General features: G+C 30.3%; 1 protein-coding gene and 3 non-coding genes across 4 annotated transcripts in view; 3 read left to right on the plus strand and 1 right to left on the minus strand.

Annotated features, from left to right (window-relative positions):
- The window catches only part of LOC135125999 (uncharacterized), a 48014-nt gene that overhangs the window by 17313 nt on the left and 14996 nt on the right, over positions 1–15705 (plus strand). Inside the window, exons 2-3 of the mRNA XM_064051782.1 lie at positions 8642–8687; positions 8736–8906. Coding sequence (XP_063907852.1) covers positions 8642–8687; positions 8736–8906 — 217 coding nt within the window. The remainder of the gene's footprint in view (positions 1–8641; positions 8688–8735; positions 8907–15705) is intronic.
- On the plus strand, positions 1260–1469 carry LOC135126455 (small nucleolar RNA U3). The gene has a single exon (XR_010280040.1). It is a non-coding gene; the product is annotated as a small nucleolar RNA U3 (small nucleolar RNA).
- On the minus strand, positions 7017–7227 carry LOC135126454 (small nucleolar RNA U3). Its single transcript, XR_010280039.1, has one exon. It is a non-coding gene; the product is annotated as a small nucleolar RNA U3 (small nucleolar RNA).
- Trnat-ugu (transfer RNA threonine (anticodon UGU)) lies at positions 7609–7680 on the plus strand. The gene has a single exon. It is a non-coding gene; the product is annotated as a tRNA-Thr (tRNA).

Below are 15705 nucleotides of genomic sequence, written 5' to 3' on the forward strand. Positions count from 1 at the left end.
GACGCCATCATAAAATGTTTAATATGTTACCAATTTGACAAAAAAATCACAAATATTTTAGAAATGAGCGAACAAATAATTCGATTAATGTTTCTATTTGATTTCCAAAAAACAAAGGTACTGTTGTCTGCATGAGAAATCTATATTTTTCTAAAGCCATCACCTTTTTCAACTAAATTATAGTATCCATATTTAATCATGGCTACAAGGAACGTAGAAAGGTGAACACACTCCGTGTCTGTTTGCATTTAGTGAAATTAAATACAGTTAGAAACCTGCAACTGTTTATAATAATAACGACATTTTCAGTAAAAAATAATTTAATGTGTTTGTAATAAATGTGAAGACACTCGTAACTGAAATAATAGCGTCCGAGCACATAACTCTTCGTAAAAAATAAACGATCTGGGAATTCTTTACAGTTATTTAAACACTCAAAACCACATTCGAGTTCCTCAAAAATGTCCAACCGAATCCTCGCCATTACCACTGAAAACTGAAAACCAGCCACTTACTTGCAGATTACGCCTCATCTTCAACGCATCACCACGTCCCTCTTTACACGGTCGCGAACGGCCAAAGAAAGAAGCACAAAGCGAGCTTTTTAAAAAGATTCAATTCATTTCACGCACCGCGTAGGCTTTTATGTCGTTTGGATTGTTGTTCGGCAAATCAAATAATCGCTTCAGCGCAAGAAAATCCTCAGACGTTGTCCAGCGTCGTTTGAAACGCTCACGTCTAGCGTGAAATAAATCAAATTATAACGCCGAGCCATAATCGCTGAACTTTTCTTGCAAAAATGCTTCTCGGGTAGCTAAGCCGGAACATCCTCCAGCATTGGCTAAATTCTTGGATGTTTTTTTGTGGGAGACAATTTGAAAGATTTGAAAAATGAAATAACTAGAAGTTGTTTATTGTGGGTGAAAAAAATAACTGATTTTATGACACAAGCGTCTGATTTTATTACCCATTACCCACGTAACCTTTAATTAGAAAGGTTTAAAGACGTGTTGTTACATTTTTTAGTAGTTTGCTTGCACTTTACACTTTAAACTCACTCTTAGCCACGATAATGCAAAATTGTAGTTTTTTCAATGAGTGTTTAGAAAAATGTTCATTATATAATCGTCATAACGCATGCCTGCAGTAAAATCATTATTACAGTCTTGATATATAGCTGTAGAGGGCGCTGTGGTCTTGTGTTGCCGATTACCTGAAGCCCCTTTGCTAATGACTATCCCGTAAAAACTATACTCGTCAAGATCATACTTCACAGGATCATTTCTGTAGTATATCTTCACATACTCCACATTCAAACGTGGAGTTGACGCAGCCACGATGACGAGTGACAGTTTCGTGTCCTGAGCGTAAGGCAGACGTGTATTCAGTTTCTGAGCTGAATTCAGGTCATCGATGATCGTTCAGCGCAGGCTTTGCTTGTGTGACGGACATGAGACAGTCTGAGTGGTTCTTTTTTAAGTTTCAAACATAAATCTCTCAAATGATCAAATCTGACTGATCTGTTAATTTTTGGATTAATTTGTCTGCAGGCGGTAGTTTTGGAAAACTTTGGCTGCTTATTTTAAGTCTAAATGAAGTTAGCCACTCATATTTATTTTAATGCTGGATTAAAGTTTTTACAGTTTTTACCGATAGCTCAAACAGTGTATACCTTAAAAGATGAACAAAATAATTATAAATGTTTATAAAACAATTAGTTACGATAAATGTAAATAGAGTATGCCCATAATTTTGTTTATTAAAAGAGAAATGCCTTTAATCAACTTCAAAACAACGCTGATTAAAGAATTTCTCTTTTAGATTTAAAATGGAGATAATTTAAATAGAATTCCATGGATTTTATAATCACGGTTAATTTTATTCTATTTTTTTAATTTTTTTATCAATAGCTGCATAAAAAAATCACAATGACGTTATTTTTAAGGTATGCTACTATAGTTTTAGACCAAACTTGTGTTTTGGCAATGGAAGGGTTTACAAAAAAAATCGCAACCGGGTTATTTTTAAAGTATGGCTTACAATAATTCGTGCAAGGATAAATAAAAGTTGTTACGGTATCAACTAATTCAAATTTTAATATACAGAGTGGTTATAAAAAATTCTAAAACTTCACAGTTTTCAAATATCGATGTTTCAGTTTTTTCAAGGAATACCCTGTATTTTACTGCTGTATCTTTACTGTATGTTTTGTCCTCATTAAAAATCGCAGCGACTATCAAGATGCAGTAATAAAATATTTGGTTTCCTGTTTGAAAAACTGAAACATCGGTATTTGAAAATTGTAGGATTTTTTATAAACACTCTGTACAAGAAAATTTAATCTCATTTATACGACAATAAAGCGCGTACTTTTTTTTAGCTCTCTACAAAATGTTGTAAGACAGATTTTTATAATAACCCTACAGTGTTCTTTTTTATAAAACCCTCCAGTGTTAAAAAATTCAAAGAAAATTGGGATAACGTGACAACGTCGCATCGTAATTTCAAAAATAAACTTTGGTTGTAAATAAGAAAAGAGACTAATCAAGATGTGTAAAAATATACAGGGTGTTTCTTTTATTTGATACAACTCCTGTAACTTTTTTATTCTTAAAGATTACACCTGCCTCGATCTCAAGTCTCAATTGTAATAAATTTTTCATTCGTTGTCAGATGGAGGGGCGTGGCTACAAAAATTAACCATGTTATGTTTATTCTTCATGTTTTAAGTTTCTTGTTCTAAAAAGGCGACTACGTGTATTAAGAAAAAAGGCAAACTATAAGCCCCGCCCACCCGCCCTGTCTCAATTGTGATGATTTTTTTATTAAATTAAAGCCAAAGATTAAGCCCCACCCTACTACCTGCCCCGATCGAAATAGTAATGAAGTTTTCATTCGTTGGCAGACCCAGGGGCGGAGCCTAAATCTAAAATCCATATTTCCTTACAAAAATGTACCACTTTAACCGTGTTTTAAGTTTCTAAGAATAATCATCACAATTGAGATGGGGTAGGTGGGCGGCGTCTATATATTGGCTTTTTTTTCTTAATATACATAGTATTACTTGAACAACACGATACTCAAAAACATGTTTTTAATTTCTTATAAACAAATAAGTATTTTGCAGTTAAGCTCCGCCCCCGTGGTTCACAGCGAATAAAAAAAATCATCACAATCGGGATACGGCGGGTGGGCGGGCTTACATATTTCTTGTTTGTTTTAATATGTGTAGACTTTTTTGCACAACATGAAACTTAAAACTTGTTTAAAATGGAAAATTTGTATAAGGAAATATCGATTTTGCAATTAGGCTCCGCCCCATAATTGTAAAACCCATATTTCCTTGCCCAAATCATTTTAACCATGTTTTAAGTTTCTTGTTGTGAAAAGATGACTATAATATTAAGAAAAAAAGGCAAAACATAAGCCCCGCCCACCCGCCCTCTCTCGATTCTGATGATTTTTTTTTATTTGTCGTAAGCCGAGGGGTGGAGCTTAATTGTAAAAATCCTTTTTTTGTTCTTAAGTAATCGTGTTATAGAAAGAAAATTAAATGTATTCATTTAAAAAGAAAACCAAAAGAGAAGCCCCACCCATACGTCTCGATTTCAATCGTGATGACTTTTTTATTCGTTGTCAGACCGAGGGGCGGAGCCTAATTGCAAAATTCATATTTCCTTACAAAAATGTACCCCTTTAAACGCGTTTCAAGTTTCTAAGAATTAAAAAATCACAACACGATACTCAAAAACAAGTTTTTAATTTCTTGTAAACAAATAAGTATTTTGCAGTTAAGTTCCGCCCCTTTGGTTAACGGCGAATAAAAAAATCATCACAATTGAGACAGGGCGGGTGGGCAGGCAGTTTTTTATTGTGAAAGGATGGCTATGTTTATTAAGAAAAAAAAGACAAAACATAAACCCCGCCCACCCACCCTATCTTAATTCTGATGATTTTTTTTAATCGTCGAGAGCCCTAGGAGCGGAATTTAATTGCAAAATTCTTATTTTTTCTATACAAGAATAAAAAAATCATCACAATTTAGACGGGGTGGGTGGGCGGGTTATATATTTTGCGTTTTTGTTCTTAATATACATAGTATTCCTTGACAACACGATACTCAAAATCATGTTTTTAATTTCTTGTAAACAAGTATTTTCCAGTTAAGCTCCGCCCCCCGTGGTTCCCGGTGAATAAAAAAAATCATCACAATCGGGATAGGGCGGGTGGGCGGGCTTACATTTTTCCTTCTCGTTTTAATATGTGTAGACTTTTTCACAACATGAAACTTAAAACTTGTTTAAAATGGAAAATTGTATAAGGAAATATCGATTTTGCAATTAGGCTCCGCCCCATAACTGTAAAACCCATATTTCCTTGCACAAATCATTTTAATCATGTTTTAAGTTTCTTGTTATGAAAAGATGGCTATACATATATCAAGAAAAAAAGGCAAAACATAAGCCCCGCCCACCCGCCCTGTCTCGATTCTGATGATTTTTTTTTATTTGTCGTAAGCCGAGAGGTGGAGCTTAATTGTAAAAATCCTTACTTTGTTCTTAAGTAATCGTGTTATAGAAAGAAAACTAAATGTATGAATGTAAATAAAAACCAAAAAAGAAGCCCCACCCGTCCGACTCGATCTCAATCGTGATGAATTTTTCATTCGTTGTCTAACCGAGGGGCGGAGCTTAATTGCAAAATCCACATTTCGTTACAAAAATGTACCACTTTAAACGTGTTTCAAGTTTCTAAGAATAAAAAAATCATCACAACTGAGACGGGGTGGGTGGGCGGGGTTAATATTTTGACTTTTTTTCTTAGCATACATAGTATTTCTTGAACAACACGATACTCAAAAACATGTTTTTAATTTCTTGTAAACAAATAAGTATTTTGCAGTTAAGCTCCGCCCTCTTGGTTTACGGCGAATAAAAAAAATCATCACAATTGAGATAGGGCGGGTGGGCGGGCAGTTTTTTATTGTGAAAAGAATGCTATGTTTATTAAGAAAAAAAAAGACAAAACATAAACCCCGCCCACCCAACCTATCTCAATTCTGACGTTATTTTTAATCGTCGAAAGCCAAAGGAGCGGAATTTAAATGCAAAATTCTTTTTTTTTTTCTAAAAGAATAAAAAAAATCATCACAATTGAGATGGGGTGGGTGGGCGGGATATATATTTTGCGTTTTTGTTCTTAATATACATAGTATTTCTTGATAACACGATATTCAAAAACATGTTTTTAATTTCTTGTAAACAAATAAGTAATTTGCAGTTAAGCTCCGCCTCTCGTGGTTCACGGTGAATAAAAAAAAATCGTCAGAACTGAGATAGGGCGGGTGGGCGGGCTTACATTTTGCCTTTTTGTGTCAATATGTGTCGGCCATTTTAACCATGTTCTAAGTTTCTTATTGTGAAAAGATGTGATGAAAGGCAAAATATATACCCCGCCCACCCACCCTATCTCAATTTTGATGATTTTTTTTTAATCCTCGAGAGTCAAAGAGTGGAATTTAACTGCAAAATTCTTATTTTTTTCTCTACAAGAAATTACCATGTAAGAAATATTTTTGAGTATCAGTGTTATTCAAAGAACACCATGTACATATATTAAGATAAAAATTAAAACTCAAGATTAAGCCCTACCCATTCCTGCCCTGATCTAAAAAGTAATGAAGTTTTCATTCGTTGGCAGACCTAGGGGTGGGGCCTAATTGCAAAATCCAGATTTCCTTACAAAAGGATACCAATTTAAACGTGTTTTAGGTTTCTAAGAATAAAAAAATCATCACAATTGAGATGGGGTGGGTGGGCGGGGTTTATATTTTCGTTTTTTTCTAAATATACATAATATTCCTTGTACAACACAATACTCAAAAACATGTTTTTAATTTCTTATAAACAAATAAGTATTTTGCAGTCAAACTCCGCCTCCCGTGGTTCACCACAAATAAAAACAATCATCACAATCGAGACAGGGCGGGTGGGCGGGCTTACATTTGGCTTTCTGTTTTAATATGTGTAGACTTCTTTTCACAACATGAAACTTAAAACTTGTTTAAAATTGAAAATTTGTTTAAGGAAATATCGATTTTGCAAAGGCTCCGTCCCATAATTGCAAAATCCATATTTCTTTGCAAAAATGTACCATCTTTACCATGTTCTAAGTTTCTTGTTGTGAAAAGAAGTGTTGAAAAGAAAAAAGACAAAATATAAGCCCCGCCCACCCGCCCAATCTCAATTCTGATGATTTTTTTATTCGTTTTAAGCCGAGGGGCGGAGCTTAATTGTAAAATCCTTATTTTTCTACGAGAAATTACCTTATGTTCTTAACTAATCGTGTTACACAAAAAGCAAAAAAACTGAGCAAATCTTCAAAATTTTTTTTTCTATTGCTAATAAATAATGAGATATCTAGGAACGCGGGTTTAGTGACACCCTGTTGTATATTTTAAAAAAGAATATTGGTCTCTAAACGTTTTCGAAAAAAAATCAATTTTGATTACATGAATTATGTCGTAACTATGAGTCTCTTGTATATATTTTTTAAATTATTTTACTATTTTTAACTGATTAATTATGGTTCTAAAAATTATTTTTCTATTACTCTTTATTGTGTTGCGTTTTAAAGTGATATTTTGTTATGTCTGTACAAATTTGGAAAAAAAACTTAAAAATTTTGATTTGGTAATAAATAAAAAAACCCGGATTTTTAAAATATGCATAATTTTTTTTTTCGTACATTGAAAAAAAAATGAAAGTGCTTTTACTTCACAGATAACGAAATGTTAGAATTTTCTAAATTTCTTGATTTTTCTGGTCTTTTCTGAAGAGAATCTGAATTTTTAAAAATTTAATAAGTTCAAAAATATATAAAATTCTTACAAATTTTTCGAAAAACTGATCTAAAAATCAGGAAAACTACAGAACAATTCAATTCAGAAGTAGTTCATCAGAGATCAGAGTATATAATCACTTCTCGAAATTCTTGTGTTTGAAATTAAAAAAAAGACCACTCAGACTGTTCCATGTCCGTCACACAAGCAAAGCCTGTGCTGAACGATCATCGATGATCTGAATCCAGTCTCAGAAACTGAATACGGATCTGCCTCACGCTCAGGACACGAAACTGTCACTCGTCATCGTGGTTGCGTCAACTCCACATGTGAATGTGGAGTATGTGAAGATATACTACAGAAATGATCCTGTGAAGTATGATCTTGATGACTCCACAGTTCACAAGCTAGTTATTAGCGAAGGAGCGTGAGGTACGCGGGAGTACAACCCTTTAGCGCCCTCTATCCACAAGTACTCTAACTATAAAAGTACTTTCGAACCTCTCCGCCACTGCACAGAACAGTTTAAAAAAAATATTATCAAATTTACGTTCTACGATTTCTATGAAATAATAATTGTATATAATAATTGTACTTTGACTACATTTCATTACATTCCACTACATTTCTACCAACCCAAACGCGAAAACTCCCTCTGCCACGATTTCACGTGAGTCTAAGTGCCATTTATCCCCCCAATCGACTCCAAATCGCACGGTATACTACTTGCACCATATCACCCATTTCACGCCGCCCAAACAATCGTAGCCTCTTTAGCTCAGTGGCAGAGCACTGGTCTTGTAAACCAGGGGTCGTGAGTTCAATCCTCACAGGAGGCAAATCGATTTCATTACCAACCACTTTTTTTTGTCGCGCATTTTTTACTAAACGCTTCCCGCAACCTCATTCATACGGCGTTTTTTTCCCAAATCGATACCGCGATTCCACGAAGCCATCCACAAAAATTAATTAAAACCGACCTTGAAATAGAGCGTTGTGTACTATTTCGCGCAATCGACCCGCCAAGGACTTATTTAAAGAAACTAAATTACAAAATGCTGGAAGCGAGAGTCGACGTGCTCTGACTGACGGCTAATTCGTGTCGTAAATGGGAATAAATAAATTAATTAAACGCTAAACGAAAGCTTTATCGGAGCAAATTGCTGGGGCTTGCGTTGAAAGCGACGATTTTTCCCAGATACGCCAGATCAAAATCAATGCGAGCTTCCGGTCGAGGACGGTTTGATCTTGATCTTTGTGTTGGCAACATCTGGCGTCGTTCGAGAAGTGGCTGCGGTTTTAATTATTGTTGTAAAAAAAACGACATATCTGGAGCAACTTCTGATTAAATGAAAAAAAAAAAAAGTGATCTGGTAAACCATGTAATTTATATAAATATATATAAATGTCAGACAATATGACAATAATAATAGTAATAAACCTAGGAAGCGGCCTAATAATTACCGCGCAAAAAACGCCACAAAACAGACATTAAAACGGTAGTTTCAAGGTCACTACGGCGTGGCCATTTAATGTTATCCCAGTGCTGCAATTTTTTTGCGAAAACCGCGTATACTACGCGGTGTGAAGCCACCGCACGGAACTGAGAGCCGTTACGGCTTCTCGCTTGACTGTCACACATCCAGCTAGGACCGAGCCTGCATTAACACCAGCAAAAAGATAATTGGTCGTTTAGCGTGCCCAGGATACCGAAAATTGAATTATGTACTGTTAGGCTAGCGAGACCCTTGCGGGTTACAGTTGTTCGATTTCACCTAATTTCACTTTTGTTTGGTCCAGGTGGCGGCCCGTCTTCGTGCTGGGGATCTGTCTGGGGGTGTTGACGGTGAGTTGGTTGGCAGGCTTGATTGGGGTTAATGGGGGAGTTTTGTAGTGTTGCAGCTGCGATGAGACCACGGAGGTGTCGTATAGTGTTAGTACTAGTACTAGTGTGGAGCAGGCGAAGAATGAGTCGCTGGGGGTGCCGCAGAGTGCCGCCTTGGTGGATCCGGATGCGAATCATACGAGGGAGGCGTTGACGAGAGACGCTAGTGACCATGAAGCGGTAAGGATCGAAAGATTTAGTCATAAAAGTCCAAAAAAAAAAGTCAAAAATTTGGAAAAAAAATTCAAAATGTCAATTTACTAAAGTCTTGAAAGAACACAATAGTAAAGAAAAATTAAAGCAAAAGTTATCAGAACCAAAATTTTAGAACAACAAATGTCAACTCAAAACTTCAAGACACATTAGGTCAAAATTTCGAGAAAGTAAGACGGAATTTTGAAAAAATGAACCAAAATTTTTACCTAATTAATTTAAAAATTATTTCAAATTTCAACACAAGTAATTTAAAACTTGGGATTATTTATTATATTGAAATTTCGAGGTAATAAATGAAAATTTCTAAGTAGTACCAAGAAATTGCGTCAAACTAAATCAAAATTTTGAATAAAAGAAATGAAAAAAATTAGTTTCAATTTAACGAAGTCGAAATTTCGAAATTGTAGAACGAAATCTTAATTTGTTAGTGTTGAAGAAACACAAAAAAAAACTAAAAAAAAGTCGAAAGTTCAAAGTTGTAATCAAAAGTTTGAAGCTTCGTAATGAATAAAAATTCTGAGACTTTAATTATCTACCTATTTCGAGTTAACGAAATCGAAACTTTTGAACAGCCATTGTCAAAATTTTTAAACAATTAAATCGAAATTAAGCGAGTCAAAATTTTTAAAATCAACTAAAACTTCAAAACAACAAAACGAAATATCCAAAAACAAATTTTCCATCTGATGAAACTCGAATTTAAAAAAATGCTGAGTAAATATATAGTTATAACATAATCACATAGAAACTTTATTGTTGTACGACTTGAAAATTCGAGACATCAAGACGGAATTTCGAAAAAGTAAATCAAAATTTTTACCTAATTAATTTAAAAATTATTTCAAATTTCAACAAAAGTAATTTGAAACTTGGGATTAATTATTATATTGAAATTTCGAAGTAATAAATGAAAATTTCTAAATAAAACCAAGAAATTGCGTCAAACTAAATCAAAATTTTGAATAAAAGGAATGAAAAAATTTAGTTTCAATTTAACGAAGTCGAAATTTCGAAATTGTAGAACGAAATCTTAATTTGTTAGTGTTGAAGAAACACAAAAAAAAAACTAAAAAAAAGTCGAAAGTTCAAACTTGAAAATCAAAAGTTTGAAGCTTCGTAATAAATAAAAATTCTGAGATAATAATTATCTACCTATTTTGGGTTAATGAAATCAAAACTTTTAAATAGCCGTCGTCAAAATTTTTAAATAATTAAATCGAAATTTAAGCGAGTCAAAATTTTAAAAATCAACTAAAACTTCAAAACAACAAAACGAAATATCCAAAAACAAATTTTCCATCTGATGAAACTCGAATTTAAAAAAATGCTGAGTAGATATATAGTTATAACATAATCACATAGAAACTTTATTGTTGTACGACTTGAAAATTCGAGACTTCAAGACATAATTTCGAAAAAGCAAATCAAAATTTTTACCTAAATAATTTAAAAATTATTTCAAATTTCAACATAGTAATTGGAAACTTGGGATTAATTATTATATAGAAATTTCGAGGTAATAAATGAAAATTTCTAAGTAGTACCAAGAAATTGCGTCAAACTAAATCAAAATTTTGAATAAAAGAAATGAAAAAATTTAGTTTCAATTTAACGAAGTCGAAATTTCGAAATTGTAGAACGAAATCTTAATTTGTTAGTGTTGAAGAAACACAAAAAAAAAACTAAAAAAAAAGTCGAAAGTTCAAAGTTGTTATCAAAAGTTTGAAGCTTCGTAATGAATAAAAATTCTGAGACTTTAATTATCTACCTATTTCGAGTTAACGAAATCGAAACTTTTGAACAGCCATTGTCAAAATTTTTAAACAATTAAATCGAAATTAAGCGAGTCAAAATTTTTAAAATCAACTAAAACTTCAAAACAACAAAACGAAATATCCACAAACAAATTTTCCATCTGATGAAACTCGAATTTAAAAAAATGCTGAGTAGATATATAGTTCTAACATAATCACATAGAAACTTTATTGTTGTACGACTTGAAAATTCGAGACTTCAAGACGGAATTTCGAAAAAGTAAATCACAATTTTTACCTAATTAATTTAAAAATTATTTCAAATTTCAACACAAGTAATTTAAAACTTGGGATTATTTATGATATAGAAAATTCGAGGTAATATATGAAAATTTCTAAGTACTACCACGAAATTGCGTCAAACTAAATCAAAATTTCGAATAAAAGAAATGAAAAAATTTAGTTTCAATTTAACGAAGTCGAAATTTCGAAATTGTAGAACGAAATCTTAATTTGTTAGTGTTGAAGAAACACAAAAAAAAACTAAAAAAAAAGTCGAAAGTTCAAACTTGAAAATCAAAAGTTTGAAGCTTCGTAATGAATAAAAATTCTGAGACATTAATTATCTACCTATTTCGAGTTAACGAAATCGAAACTTTTGAACAGCCATTGTCAAAATTTTTAAATAATTAAATCGAAATTTAAGCGAGTCAAAATTTTAAAAATCAACTAAAACTTCAAAACAACAAAACGAAATATCCAAATACAAATTTTCCATCTGATGAAACTCGAATTTAAAAAAATGCTGAGTAGATATATAGTTATAACATAATCACATAGAAACTTTATTGTTGTACGACTTGAAAATTCGAGACTTCAAGACGGAATTTCGAAAAAGTAAATCACAATTTTTACCTAATTAGTTTAAAAATTATTTCAAATTTTAACACAAGTAATTTAAAACTTGGGATTATTTATTATATTGAAATTTCGAGGTAATAAATGAAAATTTCTAAATAATATCAAGAAATTGCGTCAAACTAAATCAAAATTTTGAATAAAAGAAATGAAAAAAATTTAGTTTCAATTTAACGAAGTCGAAATTTCGAAATTGTAGAACGAAATCTTAATTTGTTAGTGTTGAAGAAACACAAAAAAAAACTAAAAAAAAGTCGAAAGTTCAAACTTGAAAATCAAAAGTTTGAAGCTTCGTAATGAATACAAATTCTGAGACATTAATTATCTACCTATTTCGAGTCAACGAAATCGAAACTTTTGAACAGCCGTTGTCAAAATTTTTAAATAATTAAATCGAAATTTAAGCGAGTCAAAATTTTAAAAATTAACTGAAACTTCAAAACAACAAAACGAAATATCCAAAAACAAATTTTCCATCTGATGAAACTCGAATTTAAAAAAATGCTCAGTAGATATATAGTTATAGCATAATCACATAGAAACTTTATTGTTGTACGACTTGAAAATTCGAGACATCAAGACGGAATTTCGAAAAAGCAAATCAAAATTTTTACCTAATTAATTTAAAAATTATTTCAAATTTCAACACAAGTAATTTAAAACTTGGGATTAATTATTATATTGAAATTTTGAGGTAATAAATGAAAATTTTTAAGTAGTACCAAGAAATTGCGTCAAACTAAATCAAAATTTCGAATAAAAGAAATGAAAAAATTTAGTTTCAATTTAACGAAGTCGAAATTTCAAAATTGTAGAACAAAATCTTAATTTATTAGTGTTGAAGAAACACAAAAAAAAAGACGAAAATTCAAACTTGTAATCAAAAATTTGAAGCTGCGTAATTAATAAAAATTCTGAGACATTAATTATCTACCTGTTTCGAGTTAACGAAATCGAAACTTTTGAACAGCCATTGTCAAAATTTTTAAATAATTAAATCGAAATTTAAGTGAGTCAAAGTTTTAAAAATCAACTAAAACTTCAAAACAACAAAACGAAATATCCAAAAACAAATTTTCCATCTGATGAAACTCGAATTTAAAAAAATGCTGAGTAGATATATAGTTATAACATAATCACACAGAAACTTTATTGTTGTACGACTTGAAAATTCGAGACATCAAGACGGAATTTCGAAAAAGCAAATCAAAATTTATACCTAAATAATTTAAAAATTATTTCATATTTAAACATAGTAATTTAAAACTTTGGATTACTTATTATATTGAAATTTCGAGGTAATAAATGAAAATTTCTAAATAATACCAAGAAATTGCGTCAAACTAAATCAAAATTTTGAATAAAAGAAATGAAAAAATTTAGTTTCAATTTAACGGAGTGGAAATTTCGAAATTGTAGAACGAAATCTTAATTTGTTAGTGTTGAAGAAACACAAAAAAAACTAAAAAAAAAGTCGAAAGTTCTAACTTGAAAATCAAAAGTTTGAAGCTTCGTAATGAATACAAATTCTGAGACATTAATTATCTACCTATTTCGAGTCAACGAAATCGAAACTTTTGAACAGCCATTGTCAAAATTTTTAAATAATTAAATCGAAATTTAAGCCAGTCAAAATTTTAAAAATCAACTTAAAACTTCAAAACAACAAAACGAATTATCCACAAACAAATTTTCCATCTGATGAAACTCGAATTTAAAAAAATGCTGAGTAGTCGAAAAGTAAATCACAATTTTTACCTAAATAATTTAAAAATTATTTCAAATTTCAACATAGTAATTTGAAACTTGGGATTAATTATTATATAGAAATTTCGAGGTAATAAATGAAAATTTCTAAATAATATCAAGAAATTGCGTCAAACTAAAACAAAATTTTGAATAAAAGAAATGAAAAAATTTAGTTTCAATTTAACGAAGTCGAAATTTCGAAATTGTAGAACGAAATCTTAATTTGTTAGTGTTGAAGAAACACAAAAAAAAAACTAAAAAAAAGTCGAAAGTTCAAACTTGTAAATCAAAAGTTTGAAGCTTCCTAATAAATAAAAATTCTGAGGCAATAATTATCTACCTATTTTGAGTTAACGAAATAAAAATTTTTGAATAGCCGTTGTTAAAATTTTTAAATAATTAAATCGAAATTTTAGAGAGTCAAAATTTTAGGAATGAACTGAAAACTTAAAAAAATAGCACGAAATATTCCAAAACTAATTTTCCTTCTGAAGAAACTATAATTAAAAAAATGCTGTGTAGATTTTTCTGACTTTTTTTCTTAATGTACATAGTATTTTTTGAACAACACGAAACTCAAAAACATGTTGTTTTTCGCTTTTCAATCGTTCGATTTTTAAATTTTTCGTTTTCCAATTCTCGGATTTTACAATTTTTCGATTTTTTATTTATTCGAATTTTGAATTTTTCGATATTTGAAATTATAGATTTTATACAGTCCATCAGAAAAAATAATCTAAAATCTCTTTTTTGCAATTTTTTAAAATATCAGTTTTAATAAATTGTTTTTTTTTTGCTGAAAAATTGGAAAAAATTGAAAAATAAAAAAACTGAAAAAACGAAAAATTGTAAAATAGGAAAATTACAAATCGAAGAACTAAGGAAAGGGAAAATTGAACATTGAAAAACTAAAAATGGGGAAACTTAAAAATCGAAAACTATAAAATTGAAAAATTATAGAACTGTCAGAATCCTAAAGTCTAAAACCATCGGAAGATCGAAAAATTGAAAAATGAAATATCGAGAAATCATAAAAATTGATAAATCGAATAAATTCGTCGTTTTTTCAATTTTTTCTTCATTTCCAACTTTCAAATTTTTCAAAATTTTTGTCTTATGCTTTTTCGTTTTTCTTTTGATTTTTTAATTTTACAATTTTGTAGTTTTAAATTTTTTGATTCGAAAAGTTAAAAAATCCAAAAATGATTTTTAATTTGTTGATTTTTCAATTTTTCGATTTCTCAGTTCTTAGATTTCCTCGATTTTTGACTTTTCAGTTTTTAATTATTCAATTTTCCGTTATTGCAATTTTTCGATTTTTTGTTTCTCTGGCTTTAATTTGTCGATTTTTCAATTTTCCAAATTTTCATTTTTTCATTTTTCAGTTTTTCGATTTTAGTTTTTCGCTTTGTAATCTGTCGATTTTTAAATTTTTCGATTTCCAGTTCTTGGATTTTCATTTATTCGAATTTTCAATTTTTCGATATTTGAAATTATAGATTTTATACAGTCTATCAGGAAAAACAATCTAAAATCTAGTGTTGCAATTTTTCAAAATATTAATTTTAACAAATTGTTTTTTTTTGCTGAAAAACTGCAAATCGAAAAAATCGAAAAATAAAAAATTGAAAAATAAAAAAACTGAAAAAACGAAAAATTATAAAATAGGAAAATTACAAATCGAAGAACTAAGGAAAGGGAAAATTGAACATTGAAAAACTAAAAATGGGGAAACTTAAAAATCGAAAACTATAAAATTGAAAAATTATAGAACTGTGAGAATCCTAAAGTCTAAAACCATCGGAAGATCGAAAAATTAACAATATAAAATATCGAGAAATCATAAAAATTGATAAATCGAATAAATTTGTCGTTTTTTAAATTTTTTCGTTTCCAACTTTCAAATTTTTAAAAATTTTTGTCTTATGCTTTTTCGTTTTTCTTTTGATTTTTTAAGTTTACAATTTTGTAGTTTTAAATTTTTTGATTCGAAAAGTTAAAAAATCCATGAATGACTTTTAATTTGTTGATTTTTCAATTTTTCGATTTCTCAGTTCTTAGATTTCCTCGATTTTTGACTTTTCAGTTTTTAATTATTCAATTTTCCGTTCTTGCAATTTTTCGGTTTTTTGTTTCTCTGGCTTTAATTTGTCGATTTTTCAATTTTCCAAATTTTCATTTTTTCATTTTTCAGTTTTTCGATTTTAGTTTTTCGCTTTGTAATCTGTCGATTTTTAAATTTTTCGATTTCCAGTTCTTGGATTTTCATTTATTCGAATTTTCAATTTTTCGATATTTGAAATTATAGATTTTATACAGTCTATCAGGAAAAACAATCTAAA

The sequence above is a fragment of the Zophobas morio genome, unplaced genomic scaffold (genome assembly GCF_036711695.1).
Source record: "Zophobas morio isolate AGI-343-1 ecotype UQ-CSIRO unplaced genomic scaffold, CSIRO_AGI_Zmor_V1 ptg000010l, whole genome shotgun sequence".
In the NCBI taxonomy this organism is placed as follows: Eukaryota; Metazoa; Arthropoda; class Insecta; order Coleoptera; family Tenebrionidae; genus Zophobas; species Zophobas morio.